This window comes from Pezoporus wallicus, unplaced genomic scaffold (assembly GCF_028554395.1).
Source record: "Pezoporus wallicus isolate ANWC-B61680 ecotype Strahan unplaced genomic scaffold, APGP_CSIRO_Pwel_v1 contig_6814, whole genome shotgun sequence".
NCBI lineage: Eukaryota > Metazoa > Chordata > Aves > Psittaciformes > Psittacidae > Pezoporus > Pezoporus wallicus.
In genome coordinates, this window is record NW_026639755.1 from 2,115,619 (window position 1) to 2,140,789 (window position 25,171).

Here is a 25,171-nt window from a genome sequence, read left to right on the forward strand (position 1 = left end):
GTCATGGCACCGACTAACCTGGATCTCTGTCAGGTTGTCAGAGTCCAGCTCTGACCCTCTCCTGAGTGTAAGCTGGAGATGATGTTTGTTAGGTGGCTTTCAGGGCCCAAAAGCTTGGCTGTGTGCTGACACCAGGAGCTAACTCTGCAGTGACGATGTCTAGTGGAGCAATAGTGACAGCTCGTGACAAATGACTGAGGCTTCTGTTCTGGGCAGTTGGTTGAAGCAGTGTAAAAGTGGTTGCAAGAGCACTGCCATGTTCCTGGTGTCTGTTTAACTTTATGTGAGCTTCAAAGAAAACAAGCCAACAGCCGGACCTTCTGTTCTGGGCAGTTGGTTGAAGCAAGATTTCAAAGAAAACAAGCCAACAGCCGGAAGAGCTGCTCCAGGCTTGTCAGGGAAGGGGATCTATTCTGATTACTTAGCAGGAGCACTAACATGAAATCAATAGGGTCTCACTCTGAAAGTGTCTTATAGATGGGCCTACTGAATTTCCCATTGGATCATTGGCTAAGAATAACTCCCTGAACCACCTCATTTCCCCTTGCTGAGGAAAAACAATACCTCTCACCTTTAACATGAAGACCTCAGGACACTTTAATATAAACCACAAGTGAATCATTCCAACACTCCTGTTGTAGGAAGAATGATATCTCTTCTTTCATCCAAATCTTCTCACTCACTCAGTACTCACTTAGCACATTTCTGCTAATCAACACAGCTCCTGGGAGTGGGCTGATAGTTGCCCTCAGAGCTGGGTACAGAACCCATGAGATAGAAGTCCAAATCCAGCCTTTTAACTGAGAGGTCTTATTGTAACCAGTCAACCTTGTACTCTCCGATCTGCTGCTTTTCCTTGACATCCTGTCCCTCATGCAGGAAGTAAATAACCCATCCAGTTTCATGGTGAAAGCATCATCTGTGAGCAGGCAGCAGCAATAGGTTTAGGGATCCTTTCCATTCTAGGGTATGCATGCATGCTCCAAATGCAGTGGCTAGGCACAAGCAGTGTGCAGCTCATAGGAGATGTCTGTGTTGCTGGGGAGGGTGAGGTTCCAGGGCAGGCATGACATTATCCTGCTGTGGGAAGAGCACAAGGAAATCAGGCTGGGCATTAGCAAGTGGTGGCTGCTATTCTAACACAGGAGCAAGCAAAATGCTGATGGACCTTGTACTGCTTTGCAAGGGCATGATGAACAGGGTGCTGTGCTCTTGCCAGGATCAATTGGCTGGAGGGTGAATTGGGATGAATTGTATGGGGTTGTGTTCTTCATCTTTCTACACACACACCCCCACTTCTGCCAGCAGTGCTATTGCTGCCCTGAGTGTTCTCAGTTTAGTGGCAAGAGCATAGCTGTGAACCTGTGCAACTCTACAGCTCTCTATCTCCATTGCAGCCAGGTCCAGGGTTTCCAGCAGTGTAGGTTAGCACCCCTTTAAGACGATGTGCCATGGTTTGCCATTCATAAGTAATAAAAGGCCACGTATCTCCACATCCATTCTAACTTTAGAGTGCTTTGCTCTGCAAAGCATGCTAGGAAGGAATAGACCTTATGCTCAAGGGAGTGCCTGGTATTTACATAGGAATGCCTCTATATTTCCCCTATCTGGGTCTATTGGATCTATTTTTATTGCCTTGTGCTCGAGTTTCCTTCCTGCCCATCAGAACAGAATTTGAATGTGAGCCCATTTTGCCTTCTGCTTCTGTTTTTTCCTGTTTTGAAGTACCCGGTAGCTTGCTTCAGCTGGATGCAGCATAAAAGTCAACTCAGAAGCAACAGAGTTTAATGTGTCAGTATAGACCCAGCTACTTTGCCGTGCCTGCAGGAACTTTGGATCTGCAAAACTCCTGGCAAGAATATTATACTGTTGAGAAGACCTTTATGTCTCTCAGGATGAGGACTCGGTTGCTTCTACTCTAGGTAAGGTAATCATGGCTGAAGGCATATACTCTACAATGCATGGCCTAGAAAATCCCCAAATAATTATCTTTAGCCTTAGTGCTTTATAAAGCTGTGCAGTAGGAGAAGCAGAAATATATTACTGGTCTTCTGTTGTCTCATCCTGAAGAATGCTTGTTTGTCATGTTTCAGATGGGGGCCCATTGTTGACAGAGGAAAGATGGAGAGAGTATTCAGGGACAAAAGGAATAAATTCCAGTTAGTACAAGATTTTACCATGGTTTGTGACTTAAGCATCTTCAAGGTGATGTAAGTCACAGCCACTTTCCTTTCACAGTGCAATGCTTTTATCCTTGAGGAATAAGTGTAGAAAACTCCTAGAAAACTACCTTAGTAATTTTCCTCCCTCACAGGTAGAAAATGATTTACACAGGGTCACCGAGGTGATGGGAGGGACCTCTTTACGTGTTTATCTAAACAGGGGAGAGAATGCATTGTTTCAAACCACAGGCTGCATGCACTGCCTCAGTGGGTCCCAGTAAGTTATTCCAGTGACTTACTTGCTATCCAGAGGCAGTGGGGCTGCACAGAACTTGCCATCAATGGATGCCTCATCCTTCCTCCAAAACTGATTCTTGGGGAGATACTTGAGAGTCACACTGTTTATGCGGCAGAGGGGAACTCTGTGGGCCAGCAGCCGTTTGCCCACCTCCTGGTGCTTCGGTCTGCAAGGCAGCGTGAGAGATGTGAGGGAGAGCACTCAATCAACCTGCAGATGCAAGCCGTATGGAGAGCTGTTGAAACACTGGGGGAACCTGAGGTATTATTGGGAAGGCCTCATAATACAGTGGAGTGAGAAGACTCATCTGGCTGTCTCTCCATGGTGCATCTCCGTAGTCAAGACTATTTACAGATAAATACCCTTCCTTCCATCACACAATTACAAGAACTGGTTTTGCTGTTGCACATAAACTGAAACACTGCCCCAATGGCCACAGAGAGGTAAGTGGTCAACATCTATGAAATCATGAATGGCACAGATGGGGATTGGTTTTTCACCATGTTTTCCAGTACACAAACTAGGGCTGATCAAAGAAAGTGAGGAGATGGCAGGCTCAGAAAGATTGCACACTGCAGAGTACCATTCCTTTTAAGCTGTTAAAATCCTTGCTATGGGATGTTGTGAATGCTAGAAAGTTTACGTAGCTGTACAAATCAAGGGAAGGGGACTGGACAAGCTCATGGAAGAGAAAAGCTAATAAGGACAAAGATCCACCTTTGGCTCTTGAAGTCCCTGAGATCCAATTCTCAGACACTGGGAAACTATTTGAGGAGTATTGCTACATGCTTACACTCCTTTTTTTTTAATGCTTTTCCTAGGTATTTGCTTTTGACCATGTTGAAGGTGTGATGCTTGGATAGAGGGATATTTGTACCTACACTCTTACCCAGGTAACATGAACTGAGAAATACCAGAGGTTTGGTAAGCAGCGATTAGAGTCCAGTCAGTTGTGTGCTATGAAGGGGTACAGGCCAGCCATTCTATGTAGATGGACCACCTCCCTCAGGTAAAGTCCATCCAATGGACTTATGCTTGATCTTCTTGGCACCTCGAAGAGCCTGGAGATCATAGATTTCTTTGTGCCTATGAAGAATATGTGTGTAACTGACTCAGCACAATCCCAGAAGCACCTGGGTGACTGCTTGAGTGGAAATGTGATGGTAGGGAAAGGAGAGAGCTGACAAAAGGCTCAGGAAGAGCCTACATTTCTGTTAACCAACATAGCTCCTGGGAGTGAGCTGATAGTTGCACTCAGCATCCTCCTAGGCCAGAGTGGCCAACCCAGACCAGCACAACCAGTCCCTCCCTTAAACCACAGCGGTAGGTGTTGGAGGTTTTGTGTGTCAGACTGTGCCTGGCTTGAAGCTGCCAAAAATAGGAAGCATCATGAAATTGTGGTTATAAAAGTGAATAATAGATAGCAAATGGAAAACAAACAGAGGGGAGGCCATCTCTCTACTGTGTGTTGTCCATGGGCAGGACACAGCCCTGCCTTAGGACAGAGGAACACGGTAAGGTTAAGCAGGTTAAAGAAAGTCACTCCTGGGACTGACATTTGCTCCAAACCCCACACAACCTTTGGATGGATGTAGGACTCTTGGCTGGCTCCAGACCCATGGCAGGGGGGTGGAACTGGATGATCTTAAGCTCCTTTCCAACCCAAACCATTCTATGGTTCTATGATTCTTGGATATGGGGGATGATGTTGTGTGATGTGTAAGCAATGTTAGTGCAGCTAAGTGTGCTGTGTAATAAGTTCCTTACTCTGCCAGACCCATGGCAGTTATGGGGCTTGAGGACATGTTTCTTGGGGCACTCCGAGCAACCAGTGGGGTAATGGCATCTCAAGGAATGAGACTGGAATTGATGTTTGGAGGAGAAGGGCAATATGAGGCAAGACACAACCACACGAGTCACTTGCTGAAAGTATGAGACTGGCTGAACACTCCCCAGTCCCTGTGCACTTTTGGGGAGCTGCAGGATGACACGCATGTCAGATGACCTGAAATGAGTCAGTGAACACTGCTATCTGAAAACCTACGCCCATTAGGCACTGAGCTTGCCTGCACTGGAGGGCAGAGCTTTGCCTGGAGTGGGGAAATCTGTTTGTTACAGTGTGAATTAGCAGGGATATCTTCAATTTTATACTCTCAAATCTGTAGGTTTATTGCTGTAAGCCTATTTTTCAGTTTAGCCTTGTGCTTCTTAGGAAGGCACCTAAATGAGATAACAACTGCTGTTCTCTCAGGGTGAGGGTGTCTCTGGATAGGTTACCCTGCCATAACTCTAGTGTCTCATTAAAACCTGAGGGTACATCAAAGCCTGGGGATTGCCTGCCTGTCTCACTTCTCCTGCGGGACACCAAACCCCGTGTGCCGCAGCTGCAAACGGAGGCACTGCACGGGGCCTGACTTGACCTCGGTGTTACAATCTCCTCCCTTTCTTCATCTTTGGGAAAGGCGGATTTGGCCTCCAAGTTAGAGAGGGGTCGAACAGACTGAGCTGCACCAGGCAGGAGTACTAATCCAGATGGCAGTGCCTGGCTGGAAATCTGTCACCAGTCAGCTATGTCAGTCTGGAGAGCACCCTGGAGTGTGGCTTCCCTTTCCCTGGTTCTCATCCCTACCTCCTGGTGCCCGGGACCAGGCAACACAGTTAGCTTCAGGTCACAGTGCTTTGGTGTAGCACTAAGGACTGTGTGGAGGCCAGTGCCGGAACCCCTCTGATCCTATGAGAGCTGGCTGGCGCACTATAGCAGACAGGTTTCCTGCTTCCTGAGGCAGCCAGCAGTGCGTGCTAGCTGCATGTCCACCTTGTGGTTCCCAGCCCACAGCAGTGGGAAAGAAGGGATAGGAAGAAGCAAGAAAGATTTCCGGGGAAGTTCTGCGGTGGAGAAATACCCTGTGGCAAGGGCTGTGGAACAGGAACCTGAGTTTGGTCCTTTCATTCAGATACAGTTTGGAGAAGGGAGGTGCTTTCAAGAGAGATCTGTCTGTCTGCACACATGGTCTTCATCCTCTGCCCCCTGGATGATTCCCTATGGTGAGAGCCTGAGAGCTTTGCTGCATCGCTGCAGGGGCAACAAGCTACTGAACACATTCCTGACTGTGCAGAGATGCACTTCTCCTCTTTGTAACTGCTGTCCTGTCAGGCATCAAGAGAGCTGTCTAAGCCTGGAACCTCTGATGGATGGGGTCTTGCTGTAGCCATCTCTGACTGGCAGAGCAGTAATCTGGCTGTGGTTAGAACTGGCACCAGACATGTGAATGGTGTAGAAAACGAAGTAGCATAGCAACACAAAAGTGCCAATTTGGGGATCCCAGAGTATACCTGCTGCACTCAGGGAGGAGGCAGGCCTGCCTCGGGTTACTGAGCAATGGTAGCACATGCCTGATTCTTGAGAGCATACAAGGTAAATGTGGAGAGGCTCCAGAAGAAAGGTTGTGGTTCATCACGCAGTGACTGCCCCATAGGGAGATTTGCTATTGTTGTGCTTTTCCTGGACTGGGGATAAACAGCATTAAACATGGAGCTGGAAAAATGAAACAGGCCAAAAGCATGCACTGTCACTCACATGGTGATCTTCACTGTGTCCTTGGTGCTGTTGCTCCAGAAAGTGATCTCAATGCTGGTGACTATGTTTCTTTTCTTCTGCAAATGGAACTCAACCAGGCTGTGATGGACTGAGCAAGAGGCAAAGTTATGTGGGAGCGAGGGCTGGTATTGTCAGTTAGACCTACCCCTGCCAAGAGAAGTCTTCTAGCACTGGTTCCCCGGCCCCACCAGCACTAAGAAACAAACTGACATAAAGAAGTCTCTGTGCTAGGAGAGGCACAGCAGGCAGGTCTGCGCACTCCAGTATAAACAGGCATTCTCACCCCCCCCCTCAGTCCTGAAGCCATGTGGCTGTGTTAACCCAGGGCTCTACCCACACTGATAAATCCACTGGGAAGGGCTTTATAGGGGAGATGTGCAGGGTTAGGGCTCTTCAGCTGTGTGTCTCAGACCGTCTGGGCCACAGGAGCTGATTCTCATGGGGATCGTAGGTCCTAACTACCCGGATCTACCTCATTTGGTCAACACCATTCCGACTCATTTTTGTTCTCATGCTACTTACCACAGAATGGAGCTGAAGGACCAGTCATTAAATACACTTTTACTTCCTTGGGAAGCTTTGTCATGTTGACACCTGCCTGCTCCAGCAGACCTGCAGGAGGAGATAAACCCAGTGCAGGGAAAGCCATGAATGACCCAGAACAGAAACGGAGTTGTTCCCAATTCTCCTCCACTCACCCCACCCAACTGCACTGTCTTGGGGGACAGACCCTGGTTTATACCAGTGCAAATCAGAGCAAGTGCAGGTTTGTAGTTTCTGCTTGGCAGGTTAATGTTCCCTCAAAAAGCTTATTCTGGCTACCCCAGGTGATCATCATCAGAATAACTCTTGGTGGTATCTCATTCCTCTGATGATAGACTGTTATCAGTGTGCAAAATGAGGGACACAACTACTACTGAGTCAGGAAACTCAGTGCAAATGTAAATGACAGTGCAAACACTGGGAAATTTAACTTGTTGGTCAAGTGAGAAGACCACCATAACTTGAGGCCTGCACCACTGACTAGCTGACAGTGTGGCTGGGTGACATGGGGAAGGAGTAGCTGATCTGAGAGCACCTATCCCAGAAGAGCCCTCTCCTTATATTCCTCTGGTACCAGACTGCAAATAGCACTAGAAGACACTTCCTCCCCTTGAGCCACAGCCCAGTTTCAGAAGCCTAGAGGTAACTATTACCTTCTCCCAGTCCAGGGAGTTTATCTATGGGATGACCGTGACACAGCAACAGTGACTGGTTTGCGGGAGAATGGGACTTCAGGCTTGGGCTAAAATTTCCAGCTGCTTCTCTCAACAAGACCCTTTTTGAGTTAACTGCCCACTTGTTTGGCAGGTGATTCCGGAAACTCGTTTGTGAAATGAAAACTGTCATGGTCAGAAGTTCAAGATTTTGGTCTTCTGTCTTGGGCAACATATGAGCTTTTAGAGCTTCTCTATAGAAGCCTGAAACCGAACCAGTTTCTTACTATCCCCAAAGAGATTCAAGGCAAATCCTGCTCAGAGTAATCTGAACTGCGTACTGTGCTCTGCACTGGCACCCGTCAGGAATGTATTGTCATCTGCTCCAGGCAGGTCTCATGCTGGTACTGTACCTATTCTGGGACAGGAGAACAGGAAGGGGTCCGCACAGTCCAGGCAACGACCATTTAAAAAATCTTGATGACTTGCACAAGGGAAAGCCAGGAACGGACAGGAATTTTTCAAGGCACTGACATAGAGATGTACTGCCCTCATGTGATCACAGATCAGGTATTTATAGCCTGCAAGACAAAACGCACCCAGAGAACAGCAGCCGTGAGCCTTCCTGTTGGCTTCAGCCTTTTCTGCCTGTTCCCAAGAAACACTCTTACTGATTCTGCAGCAATCCCCTTCCCGTTAATAACATTTTGCAGCGCTTCTCTGTGACAAGCCCAGATCCCCACTGCAACAGAAGTTATGTAGGAAGTTAGAAGTGCATCTCCCAGGCTAATGGAGTCCCTGAGAAGATGGGGACTGCTGGGCTGCCATGTCTCCATCAGTGTGCTATCAATGAGGCCCCAGGTGCTCTGCAAGGGGGTACAATAGCTTTGGATCCCACCTGCACTGGGACCCCAGCTATGGAAGTGAGGTGTCCCCTATAACCTGGCCCCCATGCAGAACATAGTTGAATATTTATCCACTCTATTTACCGTGTGAAGTCCCATTCTCAAAGGGCTGTAATCATACAAGCTGTCTTTCTAAGTATAGACACAGCTTGCAGCATGAACTACAAAAAGAAGTCTTTCCCAGTAGTACCCAAGAGCCTTCCTAGCAAAAATGCTTTCTTTGTTGATGCAAACTCTACTGACTCTAGGGTTTTGGCTCATACAGAAGTGTCACTAAAATCCCATCTCTCTCTTGACCACAGTTGCAAAGACACTTGACCTGTATGTGGTTTTCATTTCAGCTGCCTGATGTACTGCTGAGAGGAGCTGGGGGCTATGAATCCCACCACCATGTATCTTTACAAATACATGTTGTATCGCTTTGATGTCTGCCCAGACTGCAGCAGGAGCTGGTTGGCAAATAGCATTTTCACAGGCTGGTAAATGGCCATGAAAGCCACAGTGTTCTCACCTGCAGAGGGGAATCGGGGGCATCCTGGCTGATCTTTGCCTCCATTGACGAAGTAATCGATGTGGCCTACAGGGATCCGGATCCCAAAATCTGAAAGGAGGTGAAATGCTACTTCATTCCTACACTTGGTCTTCTGTAGGCTTTACCCTATATGGTATAGGACAGGCCCCAGTAACTGGTTGATTAGTAGTGCTGGACCCAGCTCCAGTGCTGGAGGCAGCAAGGACAGATTTCCTGTTCCAACACACCTGAATGCTCCATCCCTGGCAGTGTTCAAGGCCAGGTTGGACAGAGCCTTGGGTGACATGGTTTAGTGTGAGGTGTCCCTGCCCACGGCAGGGGGGGTGGAACTGGATGATCTTAAGGTCCTTTCCAACCCCAACTATTCTATGATTCTGTGATTATGCAGCTTTGCTGCATGAAGCAGAAAGTGCCCCAGGCCCTGCCATCAGAATGACCGGGAACTGCAGCTTCATCACCACCTCTGTGACTCAGGTTCTTGATTCTGTGCAAAGGAGAACAAAACTGACCACAGCCTTAATGTGTCATGGTTGAGAGTTCCGTTGGTAGAGGTTTTCATGATCTACAGGCAAGAGGTATGACTCAAGGGCAGGGTGTTATTCTTCAGCACATGTTCTGCCTACACAGACCCCAAGTGCTTTAGAATACTCTTGTGGAAGGAGCTGTTGGTTTAACTCCTTACTTTCCCTCAGGGCTAGCAGCGGCACCTTTCTTACCTTAGGTGGGAAAAAGCAAAGTGAGACTAGACAGGTAAATTCCTTCCATATGGCAAAAGCCATGCTGAGCTGATTCTGCATAAACTCACTTTGCTGAGTGAAAAAACCTCACTGAAGGATTGCCCTCTGTTTAATCTCCACCTGGCTGTTGCTTGAAGTGCTCTGTGGTATGGATACATGCCAATGAATTAATCATTAAAGCCTATCTCACCAAGAAACTTCCTCAGAGTGAGCCTGAATTTCTGGTAATCTGGCAAAAAAAAGGGACAATGACATAGAGGCTCCTCAGGAATAATGATGGCAGGACGAACAGAAGCATGGGCCGAAGCAGATGGAAGACAGCTTACTGTCAGCATCAGTATGAATGGCTTCCACAAAGAGGGCATCCCCAGGATCCAGGCGTTCCTCAGGGCTGGCTTTGGTGTACTTAGGGCCTGCAGGATCCAGGCCTGTAACAAAATCAAACACCTCAACAAGCAGTGCTCTTCAGCCTCTCTTTCTTATTTCTGGGCCAGTTATTTTGTAAAACCTTTAAACTGTTGCTAGGCAGAAGTGATGAATTATTCCCAGGTTGCATTGATTGTGCTCCAGAATGGTTTCTGCCACCCCAGCTTCCACTGCAGCTTCCTTACCTTGTCCTCCACTGTTCCACTCCCCCTTAGTAGTTTTATACCTCAAGTTTCTAGGCTGTAAAGCTGTGACTGAACCTCAAATAGCTCTGACAGAGCGAGTACAGAGCATCTTGGCTTTTCAGTGAAAGAGGATAGAACTCTTAACACCTTCCCTAAGTGGAGCATAATTTGTATTAACACTACAGTCTGAGCAATGTCACTGAAGATCATCAGTTGGGTGATGAATCTGGCATCCCAGGTATTAACTAATCCACGCATTACAAAGCTTCAATATTATCAAACATCCTTAGAGGCTTCTGAGGTCTCTCTCACAAATAGAGTCCTTAAGCATCTACATTCTTGCCCAAAACCTGCTCCTGAAGCAACCTCCGGGGAGTCAGAGGAATAGAGGAAATTATCCCTGGCAATTCCACAGAAAAGGTTAAAGAGATTTGTTTGTTTGTTTCTAGCTGAGGTTTATTCTGTTCACTTTTCATAGGAAAAAAATCTCACAAGATGTTCTACACCCCAGGCAACATCGATAGTTTAAGAAACAGCTCTGCTTCACATGCCAGTTTCCAGCTGGCCAAGTTTCACTGCCTTGGACTCAGTCCCATTAATTCTCTATGGAGAAGGCAATATCAACAATATACAAGCTGACATGTCTGCGTTTGTGAGAGGGTTTCCTTCTTGGTGACATTTTCCCTCTATCAAAATGAATCTCCATCCCTGGGAATTCCCAGAACTTGGCAAGACCATCAACAACCTGATCTAACTGAGAAGGCAGCCCTGGGTTGTGGTTTTTTAGGGGGGGTAGGAGGTAGTCTAGAAATCTTCTAAGGCCCCTTCTCACCTAAATCACTCTGTGGTTCTATTCACACTCCATATCAAACAGCTGAGTTGAACCAGAAAGCTCTAAATGCCATGATCAGGCTCTAACCATCTTTCCCTGTAATTTCCCCACTGCAACCTCTTCCCCACATCCAGGGGACTGGCTCTCTTTGTTTGATGTCAGCTCTGATTTGGTACAGCTGGGTGGCCTTAGCTCAGTCTACTGTGAAAACAGCTGATCTGTGGGAGAGAGCAGCAAGAAGCTTTATCTGGGGCTTCCCAACACTGGCTCAGGTTCTTGCCTTTGGTCCTTGCTGGAGCTGTGTTGTAGGGATGCGATGCCCAGCCTGGTGTCCTGCTTTTATCGTGACAGGACTTCTTGGCTAAACTCGGGCTTGCCTCATCACTACAGATTTGCCTGGTGATCACTCAAATGTGGATAACCCTGGTTGCCGTCCCTGGACCTCCTCTGCTCTTCTTGCCCGGACACGGTAGGACCATGCCACTTGTCAGTGAGGCCACTGCCCCTGCCCGTGGTTGTCTCCTTGGCTCTCAGCTCACATTTTTCCTGCAGAGCAGCTGACCCTTGCTGCTCCACACAATGAGATGCACTGTGGGCTTTGGTTTTAAGAACCACACAGGTATAAAGGGGAAACAAAGGATGGGGGTGTTGTGGGCTTTCATTACTCATGAGGCCTTGTATTCTTTTTATGCTGGCAGCCAATTTGAAGAGTGGAGCAGGGGTGGAAGGGCTCTTTTGCAAGTACATGAATTCTTTTGGCAGTGCGGAGGGGATTGATGGCTGGAAAGGGATTGTTAGGCTCTTCTGAAGCTAGGAAGAAGCCCGGAAACTTGGAACTAATGAGCCCTTATGCAATTAAAAGACCACTATGGATGACTCCCCTTCCTTGGTCTTTCATTCTCTCCCTTGAAGAGCAGACAAGAACCCAAAACTCAGTTTTATGATACCTGTTATGCGTCCCAGCTGACCGCCATGGAAGTGTCCCACCAGGCCCCCGACATGCGCCCCAAGGCTTACCCCAATGATGTGGATGGATGTCCCTGAGACTCCCAGGGCCTGCAGATTGATGATAATTCAAATTAATGTTTCTGTAGCAGAAAGGTGAAATACCCTGTCTCAGTCCATACAGCAGCTCTGTAGCTCTTCTAACATAGGACTGCCTTTGAGGTGTACGGTAGAGAACCAAACAGCTGTGGGAATGATGGGTATTGCCCTTTCCGTTTTTCAGAGTCTTTATTCAGGTCCATAGATGCAAACCCAACCCTAACCAAGTTGGTCAGGTCAGATGTTCCCCTTTATAACTACATGGCCTGTAGCTTCTCTTTCCACAGCTTGTTTCAGGCTGAAATTTCCTCTCTCAGCTGAGTGATCCATGTTCGCCTTGGGAATAATCTTGGTAAAACTGAGAAAATTTTGTCACTTTTATACCACCATTGTGCCAATATACTGATTAGTATTTTCAGGTGATATTTGCAGAGATTAAGGGTTTATCCATGAGCTGAACTGCCAGGTAAAGCACAGCCACTTAGATCTGATGTGAGATGACTCCACGCACAGGAATTCAGTTGCCAGCAGGCTGGCCTGCATGTTGTAGCACCATGCAGTGGGAGAGCATATGGTGCATGACAGCATGAGGGAAAGATGAAAAATCCTGACTTTTAAATGAGGCCATATCCTTGAGCAGTAATGAAACTTATGAGAGGAGAATACAGCCTTCTGTGGTGTAGTGTAGGACTGAAAAAGTCCTCAAGTAACTAGACTACAGCTCAGCACAGATATGGAATGAGAAGTGAGGACATTGTCCAGCTTAGTCATTTGTTCACTCTATGACCTAATCAGTAATGAGTGTGATAGTCCTCTCCCCCTCCATCCCATCCCCATCCTTCTGATGATACAGTGGATCCAAGGGTAGCCATACAGCAATAGGTTAGAAACGTGTGGCTGTGGTGTGTAGATACCCAGGAACTCCTATGCTGGGCAGTCTGGGTCTGCAGTGCAAATGTTACACGGGGAGTTTATGCATAGGTGGTTAGCACAAAGATATATCACGTTCACTGTGTTAGGGGTGTTCAGCTGTGCTGTGCACAAACTAACTGTGACACATCTGGGGCTTTCCAGCTACTGGAAAGTATATCTGAAGCCCAAAGCAAATATAAAATGACAACAGGGGTGTGTTTTCAGAAAATGTCAAAACTCAAGAGAAAGATGGAAACCAGTGGCATGCTGAAGTCTGCACTGAGAGAGGGGGGGAAGAAATCTCTTTAGAGTTACACAGTTCTCACTCTGGAATAAAGTTCGTGGAGACAGCAGGTTGGGAGCAGGTCTCTGAATCTCTTGCATGAATGATGTTCTTTGGAATGAATGATGTTCTTTGGCCATGCTCCCCCCCACACTGGAAATGCACAGTATCTTACCAGGAGCTTGCTGATGAATTGTGAGATGGAGAGGGCCAGCTCTGTGACATTTTCCACTGCAGAGGGATAGGCTCCTGTAGACCCATAAACCCAGTCTACTGCAATCACGTTCACCGGGCTTGTGTTCAGTATGGCACGGACAAGCCCTTCAATCCAGGAAGGTTTAGTGCCCAAAGCCCTGTGGAGTCATCAGAAACGAGTATGTTAGGTGCCTTTCAAAGTAGGGCATATGTTGTTCACTGGTGCTGGGGCTTCACATGTCTTGGAGGAGGCTGCCAGATGTTGTTGAAACATCTGGGTCCGGACACCAATAGCTGGCATCTGCAGTGGTGTAGTAACACCTTCCAGAGCACACTGATTCAGAAGGGAACCACATACTTTAATGAATGAGGTAACATTTGCAGGGCTTAGACCGAGATCTCAGTCTTCTTGTGGTGCCACCACAGAGCCCACCTCAAGTACATGAGCTGACCAGGAACATTTGGATCCTGCTCTGCTACCAACTGGCAGGAAGTCCTTGGCCAAATCACCTTGTCTTTCACTGCTACATTTCCTCACCTGTAGGCAATTAAAAAACCCCAAACCCGATAAAATCTATGCACAAGAATTCAAGGAAAACAGAGGGGGCTATATTCTACCCACTTCCCTTGTTACCACCTGGTGAGAGGCATGCTATGTCACATGAGGGCAAAAGCCGGTTTTCTGGAAAGACCCTGCAACATCATCTGTGCTTTCATCCTGGTCTTCTATGCACTTTCTATTCAGGCTTTTGCACATCAAAATAGTGTTATATGGTCACATCTGGCTGAAAATTGGAAAGTAAAATAAGCTTGCAGAATGGTGACAGCTTAAAAGAACCCAGCTCAAATCGCTGCCCTTTCAAGAATGGTTAATGTGTCTGGCAGGGCTCCTAAATGGCTGCCTAAACCAGGCTGTTGATAAGTAAGGACATGAGCTCCAAGAAGACAATTTTAAGGGGCAACAATCTTGAAGAAAAGACTTAAATAAAAAGGTTGAAAGACAGAAAAGGGAAGAGGTAAATAAGGAGAGAGAAAGAGAGAACATGCAGGAAAGTTACGGGAACGAGATACAGAAATAAAGAGATTTCAATTTCCTGACTTTTTTTAAGCTCCAAAAAATGTGAAACACATACAAAAAAGGCAGCTGGCCACAAACTAAAGGACTTCAAGTTACATTGTAATGAAGGCTGTCAGCACCAATTTCCATGCCTCTGCCCTGGCCCACCAACAGTCCCCAGGTCCAGTACTGGGCAGAGCACTCCCGACTCTTATCTTTAGGTGTTTTGCCTGCTGCCCCTCTGCTGAGAGACTAAGAAAGTCACAGGAGCAGGAAGTTTCCCTACCGGCCGCACCCAGCACTTTGGAATGCCCCAGCAGCATCTACTTTAGCAGTGAAAGCTTAGTCAGGGTGCTCTTCTTTCTCTCACCTGAAGCCATGGATTATAATCTTGGTGTCCAAGCTGCTGTTGAAGCTGCAGTTCTTGATGCCATCACCAGCTAAAATCAGCTCCCCACAGCTGGGGTTTGAGGAGGTGAACAGAAGAAACTGGACCTTAAGTTTACTGCCCCGAAGGAAATTGGCTGTCTGGAAGTCAGTACAGTGATGCCCTGGGAGTTTGTCTGTATTCCCTGCAATGAAAGGCAGTGAACAGCATATTCAGTCTGCATCTCTGCAATGGGAAAAATAAAAGCTTGTTCTGATCCATTAGGAAAAAGAAAGTAGCATTCTCACTTCTATTGATAAAAAGGATAGAATATAAATTATAATCAGCCTATTCTGGAAACTTAGTCTGATGAAGCTGTTTCTGTATTTTAATGGAATTCCAGCACTGCCTGGGGAAGTAACTGTGGATGTCATGGTAGCTTTGACTTGAGAGTGGTTTTACTGAGATGTGAACGATGTTCTGTTGGTTTTGGTTACAGCTACTACATACATTTATGAGCTGGCTACTAGATCTTTGAGAAAAAAATGGTTGCCAACAGATAGGCACCACTGAATGGGGATATTTGTATTCAAATAGTGGAAGGCTTAGTAATGGGGTGAAATTTATTGACCTGCAATGAGCAGGAAGCTAAATAATTATATGATCCCTTCTGACCTAAAAAGTGTTATTGTATGAAGTGGCATATTTGCATCCTGCTGTGATGACAGTGCAGCCACTTTCCCGGACTGGAAGAAGCGAAACAGCCTTGAATCTGCGTGTACAATGATAGAATAGATATATAATCAGACAACCATGTTCCTAAGCGCTGGCTGTACCTATAGAGATACTTTACACTAGCTAAGGCAGAACATGGCCTAAGGGTCAGCACAGTCTCACAATGAGATGCAATATTCAGATTCCCCTTTGTGGGAAGTGACAATTCCTCTGTGGTTTATTTTGGCCTTCCTGTGTACTGAAGGCAAGAGAGAAAAACATGTTCTCTGAGATCAGTTTGGGGAAAAGGCAGCTCCTGAGGCAGCTTAACACGGAAGAGCGGGTTCAGTGCAAGCACTGTGTGGTCAGAAATGGTGTAAAATGAGAGGGATCATGAGTAAAGATATGGCACACTGTGAAGCAGTGTGATGCAGGTGATGTGGAGCTGCAGTGATGATAACAGAGTCATTGCCAGCACAACTGAAGAAAGAAATAGAAGCATGGTGCCTGTTTATCTTCTCTCAGCTACTGCAGATTACACTTGCTACACTTGCTTTCAAAGCATGAGATGCCAGTGCCGGAAGTCAAGTAATCCCTTTTTCGCTTCCTTACGCTTCAGAGTAAATCCAGATCACTCTCCTACATCAGGTTAGTGGAATTCAATCACTGAGACTGAATCAAAGCATGGGAGAAGAAAGTACCATTCTTGCATCACCCTTTCTCCTGGCACCTAACTAGATTATAGCAAGGATCTTTTGACACACAGGTTGTCTGGGGAGACTTGAATTCAAATCCTTCTATGTAAAACCTTCAATCCCTTTGCCAGGCACTCCTGTTTTACTTACCTGCTTGTGCTGAGTTGAGCAGCAAGAGGACAGCAAGAACAGTGAGCAGCTTTCTCTTTGGATCCTCAACCATCTTCCTGCTAGTCCACTCCAAGTACCAGGCAAAAACAGCCATCATGGGTTGCTTGATCATGTTCACTGTGTTAATGATCAACCAGCCTGTGGGCTTTTGGGAAAAAAGGGTAGGGGCAATTACCTCTGCTCTTACTTGGCCATTTGCCGTAGTCTGTGTCAACAGAAACAGATGAAAACCATGCTGACGCTTCTTTCCTACCTCCATTTCTTCAAGGCAAGCTTCCCATTTCAGAGATGGGCTAGTGAAACCAGCCCCAACAAGTGACAGAGATATAGGGCTTTGTCCTTGCCACCTAGACCTGCCTGCTAAATTCTGACTAGGGACACTGCTTTGTCCAAGACTTCACAGTAAGTCCATGCTAGGAAGATTCATATCAGTTTCACATCTGTGTACTTTCCTACTGCATTGTTGTCTCTTTCCTGTATTTCTAACTTTAGCAGTAACTGCTAAAAGACCACAAAGCAATAGATTGCTTCTGAAAAGTAAAATGTAACTGGTGGCCATTTCACCATAATACACTCAGACTGTACATTTCTTAGGGCTGGGACACTCTTAACTTTTCGTTTGGAGAGTTCATTTTCAGATACTATAGGAAATAAAAGCATCATCTCAGTAATGCACCAGTTTCGTAAGCATGCAAAGACTTCAAACAGATCTCAGAACTAAAAAACTTTACTTGTTTGGTGTAAACAGATGGAGAAGCAGAAGTGAAGAACCAAATATGTAACCAGGAGTCAGTCACCCGACATTCATGAGGGGGTGGTACCACCTCCCTGGCTGCGTTAAAACTGTCTGGTAAGAGCATGCCTGTTTCCTAAGTCTCATTGGTGTGTGTTGGTCCTCCCTGCAGAAGCCCAGGGAAGATCTGCCCCTGACTGTGTTAAATGGCAAGAACATCAGGCATTGGAACAGGCTGCCAGGGCACTGGTGGAATCACCATCCCTGGTGTTCAAAAATCATGTAGATGAGGTCCTCAGTGACATGGGTTAGTGGTGGACTTTGCAGTCCCAGGGGAATAGTTGGACTTGATGATCTCAAAGGTGTTTTCCAACCTAGGTGATTTGGTGATTCTGTGAGTGAAGGAGCAGTAACCTGTCCAGGCACTATTCTACAGCTGCTTTATTTGAACAATAAAATGAAGAAATTGGTTCAGTCTGATCAGAAACATGACCAAAGATCTTTCCAGAAGCATCAAATGTTATCTTCCTTTGCAATTATTTGCAATAGCAGTCATTTCCTTGCCCTCATTTTCTCCAGCCAAAGGCTTTGGGGCTGTTATAGGCAGAAGAGCTTTTTTATTTCCAAGTCACTCCTGAGAGAAACTTGTCCAGTTCTCACAGGGAAGTTAGGCAGCATTAGCTGCCTGGCCTGGAGGGCTACTAAATCCCTGCCCATCTGTATCTCCTAGAGACACATATACAGATACATTCTGATCCTGAAATACCTGGCTCCATAATCAAGCTGGCTTATTGTCAGAGAAGCAGGTTCTTAGTGTCTCTTCAAATATGTGATTGAGTTTGTCAGGCCAGTCAGTTCTCCAAGAATGAAAGCTGCAATAGAAATAGCCAAATCCTGGTTTCCAGCCTGCTTTTCATCTTTCCAATCCCAGCACTAGATTCAAGATGATTCACAAACCATAAGATAAAAGCCCATAGACTACAATGGGCCCACTCCTTCGTTACACCCACAAATTCCAGTGATCTGGATAATCCCTCAATCGAGAAAGAAGGAAATAAACTTGTGAAATACCAACAGACAATGATATGTCCATACAAGGCTTCAGGGCAACAGGATAATTGCGTAAATTACTAATTTCTTAAGGTAAAACAAACTGGAGCACCTAAAGAAAACCAGCAAACACGTCTTTCCATTTTTTTATTGAGAATTCTGGCAATAAGCCCCATTCTGTGTAGCAGGTTGCGACAGTTACTCTTTGCCAAGTTCTATGGACATTATGAAACACCATGTAATATAAGGCAGGCACTGGGTATCACAGCTTAGAAAAGAACAAACCTGCTGCCAAGACGTGCGCATCTGATTTATACACATAACATGCACACTGTTTCAAAAACATCCTGGAACGCTAAAAAAAAACCAACCCAAAATGAAACAACCCCCCCAGCACTTTCATGACATTGAAAATTCTGTTTCCTGAGCAGTTTTGTGTTGCGTTTTCCATTTGGGTTTTCTTCTGTAATCTCAGGTTTAGTAATTCCAAGAAATTCTGTATTACATCAGCACGCTGCGGTGGCTCCTCATGCAAACAGTGAAAGCCACTAGCTTCCTCTGTGCTGAAAATGCTCTTGCCTCCAAAAACAATTTTGGTGAGAAGGGGTTTCTTTTTATCCGTGAACTTATTTACTCAGTAACTACAGTTATATTGGCTCAGAAATTTACCCTTGGTGTCACTCATGGTACCCCCCTATGGAACTGATGATAATGGCAACGCTGCAAAGGCACTGCGTCTGATTTCTTCCAACAGTTCCTCATGGTGTGATTCACTTGCGAATGAGTCCAGGATAGTGAAAGCAAACAAACTCCGTTTTAGACACAATTTCCTTTCATGAAAAACATTGAAAATAAATTGCACTGTCTGCACATTCAAGCAAATGCTGCAAGTGCCCAACTCAACTGGGAATGTCATTCTCCCACCCACAAAGCTGGCAGAGGCATACGAGCACTGCAAGCGCCCAGTAGTCAAGTGGAAATCTGATCACAGGAAAATTCACTTATCCTGGAAAACCATTCATTGATACCAACGCCATCAGGGTGGCAGCATGGGACCTTGGAGGAAACCAACTGTGAATTATGCAAATGGTGACTATTTAAAACTACTTTCTGTGGTCTTTGCATACAAGGGAGGGCATGAAACACATGCAGAGCTTGTCTCACTGTACATTAAGGCCTGGATCCATTCTGCTGCCAGAATAGTTGGTATCACAGCTTTGGTAATTCTTGTCCTTTGCCTATGGAGTAGAAACCATGGATTAGCAGCATGGAGGCTCCAGGATATTGTTTCCAGAACTAACAGAGGAACAGGGTTTAGTTCTCATGTCAACAAAAAGCCATTCAAACTCCTGATTTTCAGAAGAGTGTCCTAACTATGAGATGGTAGGAAGAAAGCATTAAAAATTGACTCAGCAACTGAGGAAGGGAAGACATGGGCAAGGCTCATTGGGTACTCAGTAAGGAAAGGAGGAAAACCTGTCATTTGCTCTTTAATGAGTACTTTAGGGGCATGTTACCTAGTATGACTATATAAATATGCACATGAGGGAAGAATGTATCCTTGCCACGTATCCTTATAGTTCCCAAAACCAGAGGAGCCTAGGTCAGGGCACCAGCTACCAGGCTCAAGTTTCTCTCTTGCTTCACTCACTTTCTTTGCCCTGTGAAGCTCTTGTCACAATGTGGAAGTTCTTCTTCAGTAGGAAGAACTTAGTCCTGCTTTGGATGCATGTGGGTGAGCTCCTGTGGTTCCTTCCACTCTAAAATAATCTGTTTCTAAGTGACAGTGTCAGTCTCTACTTCAGTTTTCTCTCTGCTAACCCCAAAGATCTCATAAGCTACAGGAAAGTTGACCTGTACAAGGTGGGAAGTGGCATCCTCCCAGCAACCGGCTCCAATCTGGTCTCTCTCAGCCAAGACATAAAACTATGGCGAGAGCCTCCCGGTCCTGTACTAGTGCTGTGCTGGTGTTCCCTGGGGCAGGCAGCTGAACATGAACTGCATGCTTTGAGGCTGTAAGCTGGACCTGCTGGCAGCTGGGATCTTCTCCTCCAGGACAACACACTGTGCCTCGAGATCAGCCTTCAGAAGGGGATACTGCTGGGGTGTCCCTCAAAGCGAGCAGCAGGCTTTTGTGGACCATCGGCGTCAAACGCCAGGCTGCAGGGAGTACTAGGTTTGGATGAGCATCATTTTCTGAGGCAGTGAGCTGCACATTACCTGCTGAAATTTGTTCTTCCCCCAACCTGTGTGGCTCCCAAACCCGCCTGGACGCGTTCCTGCGCAACCTGCTCTAGGCGTCCCTACCTGGGCAGGGGGATTGGACCAGGTGCTCTCCAGAGGTCCCTTCCAACACGAATGATTCTATGTGATTTCATGTCAGCTTTCCAGCCAGCAGCGTTGATGCTCCCCCTGTTGTATGGCAGCACAACAACTTGTACCGCCCGCGTTCGCTGTAGTTGCACCCCACTAAGCAGACCCCCCCCCCCCCAACCTTTCGCAGCACCACCTCCCCCTCAGCTCCTCTCTGCCAGCCGCAACCCACCAAGACACCGGCACGGTCCGAAACCCCCTTTGCTGACCTTGGCCCGGCGGCTCCGCAGGCGGACCCAGCTCCTGGGGCGAGTCGCCTGGCGAAGAGGGAGGGAGAGGATGAGGGAAGCGGAGAGTGCGAGAGGGAGATGAAGAAGGGGAGAGAGGAGGAGGAAGAAGAGGGAGGGAATAGGGAGAAAAGGAGAAAGCGAGATGACTGGGAGAAGGAAAAAAAGAGGGAGGGGATAGGGAAAGGGGTGGGGCGAGGCGGCCCTGCTATTCTCGCCCTTCCTGAGATTGTGGTTGCGCAATGCGTGGGAGAGGCGGCGAGGAGAGGAGGGTGAGCAGCGCTTGTGAGTGAGGAAGCGGAGGAGAGGAGAACGAGCAAGCAGTCGGGCGGCGCGCTCAGACCAGACCAGACCAGACCAGACCATGCGGCCGGTGGTGCCGCTGCTGCTGTGGCTGCTGGTCTTCCTAGGTAAGTGTTGGTTGGGGGGAGGCCCTCGTGGCGGACCCTTCCTGAGCCCTCCGAGTGTTCTCTTCCCTCCTTCCCTGCCGCCCGGCTCCCCTGACCGGCGTCGGGGCGGGCAGCGAGTGTTGGCGGCGTCCCTGCGGAGGAGCTCTGCGCCCGTTACCGTCCCCCCCCTCCTGGAGCGGCGGCTGAGAAAGTTGGGCTCCGGCTTTGAGGGCGGCTCCTCCGTTCCAGTCCGTTTGAATGGAGGCGGTCGGCAGCGCCGCTTCCTCTCGCGTGTGCTGGAACTGCGCGATGAGCAGGGCGATGAAGCTCCTGTCCTGTGAGGAGGGCTGGGAGCTGGGCTTGTTCAGCCTGGGAACGGGAAGGCTCCGGGGAGACCTTAGAGCAGCTCCCAGCGCCTTTCTGGTGAATGGGGAAAACTCTGGGCTTCTCAGAAATCCGTGTTGCTTGTAGAAGGTGGTTAGTTCAGCAGGTTGTTAATAGGAACGCTAAACATGGTTTTAAATGGTATGAATTGAAAGATCGGTCATCAGCTGCCTAAAGCTGACACCGATTGTGTTGTCCTGTTATCTTACTCTTGAATCTTCCTGAATAAACAGGAAGCCCTGAATTTCATAGAATCACAGAATGGTTTGGGTTGGAAAGAACCTTAAAGCTCGTCTAGTTCCAACCTCCATGCCGTGGGTAGGGGCACCATCCACTTGACCAGGGTGCTCAAAGCCCTGTCCAGTTCCTCACAAAAGGAAAAAAGAATCCTCTCCTGCCTGCTTAAAAGCTCTTGATAAATCTTTGTCTCCAGAGCTGTGGCTGTGATTAATACCAAAAAGGAACAAATAGGTGCGTTTTTTTTTCCATTGACATTTAATGCGACAGGATGGACGCAGAGTGAAAAATGTTACTTGAGAGTTTCTTAGCTTAATGTGATTAATGGTCTTAGTCCTTGGAAAGCCAGGATCATCTCTGGATTGATGCACAGGCTCCTTGGATCTTGAGAGTTGACAAGTGTGGTTAAAGGTGTTTGTCCAGCAGAGAGGTTAACTGCTGTGAAATGGGAGATCTGTCCCCTTATAAAATGAAGTAGAAAAGAGGGGGGGAAATCCCTGGGAAATTTAGGAAACATACAATGGCACTTGCTTTCTTTAGAAGCTGAAACAGTGGTGGAGACCTTATACATCATTTCCTTGAAGAAAAGGAAGCTGTCAGCATTGAGTGGGAGGTTTGTTCAGACTGTCACTAGTACAGCAGAGCAGGGAAGTGAGTGAGTGATCTCTCACTCCCCCTGGTTTTAGAGGGGAGGAGGTGATGTTGATCCTGTCTTACTCCTGGGAGCTCTGAGTGTCCTTGGGCAGGAACTCTTCAGCTCCTTGCTGCCATGCCATTTTTTCAGCAGCCAACAAAACAACAGTGAGCTGAAGAGGACAGTGATCACCCATACCAAGTAGCAGCTGTGGAGGGAAAATGCGTTTTCTTTTCAGCTCTGCTTTCTTCCAGTCTCATTTCTGGGCTTGAAGAAGAAACAACCTTGCTCTTGTAACTCCAGCCTAGCTTTTGTGACTAACTTTCGAGAGCAATGATACAGAGTTTACATGCATCAATACCCAGGCTTAGGAAGTTATTAGTGGTGGGCTGAGCAGTGGTGGTTCTCCTTGCTTGTTCTTTTGGTATCTGGAAAATGGCTGCTTTCTTCCCAGAAGGGAATTGCATTACCTTGCTCGTGCCAACAGCGCTGTGGCTTGATACATTAAGCCACCTCAGTCTGGCTGTGGGTCTGTGAGCTAAAGTTAATGAGAGGCATAGTTTCATGGTTGGTAGAGCAGGGAGTATTTTTCCATGTGTCCTGTGTTCAGCAGTAGCAGTCCTTTTTCTCCTTCTTAGTAGCTGGTGCAGCGTTGTGTTTTGACTTTTGGCCTGGGAACAGAACTGATAACACCGATGTTTTAGCCTGACCAAGGACTTTGTGAGCCTCATGCTCTGCCAGGGAGGAGGGGAAGCCAGGAGGAAGCAGGGACAGGACACCTGACCCGGGCTAGCCAAAGAGGTATTCCATACCACAGCACGTCATGCCCAGGAGGTAACTGAGAGTTACCTGGAAGGGAGTGGACGGCAGGGTTGGAGGAGGTATCGGTCGGTGCTTGGTCGGGCTGGGGGGGGCGAGTTATCGGTTGGCTGGTGCTGAGGTGTTGTATTCTCTTCACTTGTTATTTCCTTTATCATTATTATCATTGGTGGTAGCGGTAGTGATCTGTGTTATACCTTAGTTACTAAACTGTTCTTATCTCAACCCGTGGGAGTTGCATTCTTTTTGATTCTCCTCTCCGTCCCTCCAGGAGTAGGGGGAGGGCAAGAAGGGGGGGGAGTGAGTGAACGAGGTTCCTGACTGGTTTTAAACCATGACACCATGCTAGGAGCACTGTAGGTCCCTAGGCAGTAAGAGAGGACTTCTCGATGAAGATGCACTCCTAAGCATTGCCTTTATGAAACAAATCTCTAACAAGACACCAAAGCTTCATCACATCAAAACAGTGTTTCATTTTGCACAGCATCCTGCTGCCTTGTGGTCTCCAAAGACAAATGTTTGGAGATCCTGGGTTCTGTGCTTTTCTGGAAATTGCTAATTGAGATGAGTGGAAAGAGATGCTCATATTGGAACAGCAGGAGCAAGTGAAATGTTTAAATCTGTCTCAGCAGGAGAGAAGACAAAGGCAGCAGGGTTGTCATGAAAAGATGTGGGAGTGGTAGCTGAGCCCTCTCTCCTCTTTGCTTTTCCAGTTCCTGTGCCTGGAAAAGGCTGCTGTGTAAGTGCAGACAACAAAAGTAGAAACTGTAATGGCATGAGAACAGTACTCATTGCAAACAGATTGGATGGTCCATAAGTAAGGCCTGGATGAGACCTTCTGTGCGTGGAGTTCTGTACCTGGCACACAGAAGTGTGTTTCCCATTGCTTGTCTTCATTCTCTCTCTGCGAAAGTTTCTGTGGTGTGACACCAGGCCAAAGAGCAGAATGCTCTAGCATGCTGTCAAGCATTGTTCTTTGCCTGTGGGAAACCTAATCTTAATTACTGGCCATGCTGACCTCCTGACTGCTTTCCTGTGGAAAGGAGATCGGATGTGGAGTGACATGGCCTGCGGTTTGTTTTCTGGACTCATACGCAGTGAAGTGGCTTGTTCTGATGCGATAAAGCTGTAGTATCCACAATGATTTTATGAACAGTAGTTTTCATATGAAGATGGCATGAAAAGGGAGGGAAGCACAGAATGATACAGGAATTGATGAGTTCTTGACTTGATGCCGTTTAGGAATAAACCTCCCCCAAAACCACAGAAGTAAACCCAAAATAGTAGCTATCACATGGGAGCAATTGTCTTGAAGAATAAGCTCACGAAATATTTCTTTTTCACTGTGTGCAGTTACTGTATTTATACTCATGCCCTTCCTTCAACTTAGTAGTGGAGTAGAATCAAGTCCTTAATTGCATGTGTAATTTGAACTCAGTATTGCCATGTTTTTGTCAGTGTGCACATACATGCCTGCCACGGCAGTAGTCCTGTGATTTTCTTTTCTGTTAGAGCCATTCAGAAGTAGAAGTAGGAAGTGATTGCTGAAGACCGGAGCAGGGACACAGAGGTGCTAATGGCTTACAGTATCCCTTCCCCACAGCAGAATGTTGTAACATCTGTTAGATGAGTCGATTTTTTAGCACGTGTAGCTGTCCTTAATAAAAACAAGGAAAAATCTCTTGCTGTTCTTCTTTTCTCTTGTTGTGTGTTGGTTTGTATTGAACGTCTAGGTTTTTTGAGCAGAGTACAATTGATTCAACACTCATAGCAGTAAGGGTTTCTGGACATTCCCCTTCTCTTGCTTGGGAAGTTACTTAACATATACTTGATGAAGTGAGGTTTCCAGGGGAAGTCCCTAGGATCCCCATGAGTTCAGAGCAGATGCTTTGAACAGAGTAGCAACTTTGTGTTGGAAGTGTGCTTTTTACTAACTCTGTGGGTACTCGTGCTGGAAAAATTGCAGTTTATTTGCTCAGCAGGATCTTCCATTTGGGTGTTCTGCAGCAGGATGCT

At 47.0% G+C, this 25,171-nt stretch overlaps 1 protein-coding gene and 1 long non-coding RNA gene across 2 annotated transcripts; both read right to left on the reverse strand.

The window, feature by feature from the left end:
- Positions 1–676: 676 nt before the first annotated feature.
- Positions 677–16,612, reverse strand: PLA1A (phospholipase A1 member A). The gene is made up of 11 exons (XM_057416029.1): positions 16,289–16,612; positions 14,733–14,934; positions 13,286–13,463; positions 11,819–11,927; positions 9,755–9,856; positions 8,671–8,760; positions 7,668–7,835; positions 6,581–6,670; positions 6,038–6,146; positions 2,462–2,626; positions 677–1,080 (listed from the first exon to the last, which is right to left on the reverse strand). The coding sequence occupies exons 1-11, from the start codon at positions 16,566–16,568 to the stop codon at positions 996–998; spliced, it is 1,578 nt and encodes a 525-aa protein (XP_057272012.1). The 5' UTR covers positions 16,569–16,612; the 3' UTR covers positions 677–995.
- Positions 16,613–18,548: 1,936 nt separating this feature from the next.
- On the reverse strand, positions 18,549–20,741 carry LOC130602812 (uncharacterized). Its single transcript, XR_008972986.1, has 2 exons — positions 20,675–20,741; positions 18,549–18,671 (listed from the first exon to the last, which is right to left on the reverse strand). It is a non-coding gene; the product is annotated as an uncharacterized LOC130602812 (long non-coding RNA).
- Between the last annotated feature and the right edge of the window lie 4,430 nt (positions 20,742–25,171).

Coding starts and splice junctions, on each gene's coding strand:
- PLA1A (XM_057416029.1), bottom strand. CDS start 16,568: ATGGAGGTAGGAAAGAAGCGTCAGCATGGTTTTCATCTGTTTCTGTTG. Junction 6,671..7,667: donor GTTCTCCTGTCCCAGAATAG/GTACAGTACCAG, acceptor CTCCTCCTGCAG/GTCTGCTGGAGCAGGCAGGT. Junction 6,147..6,580: donor TCCTTCAGCTCCATTCTGTG/GTAAGTAGCATG, acceptor CCTCTTGCTCAG/TCCATCACAGCCTGGTTGAG.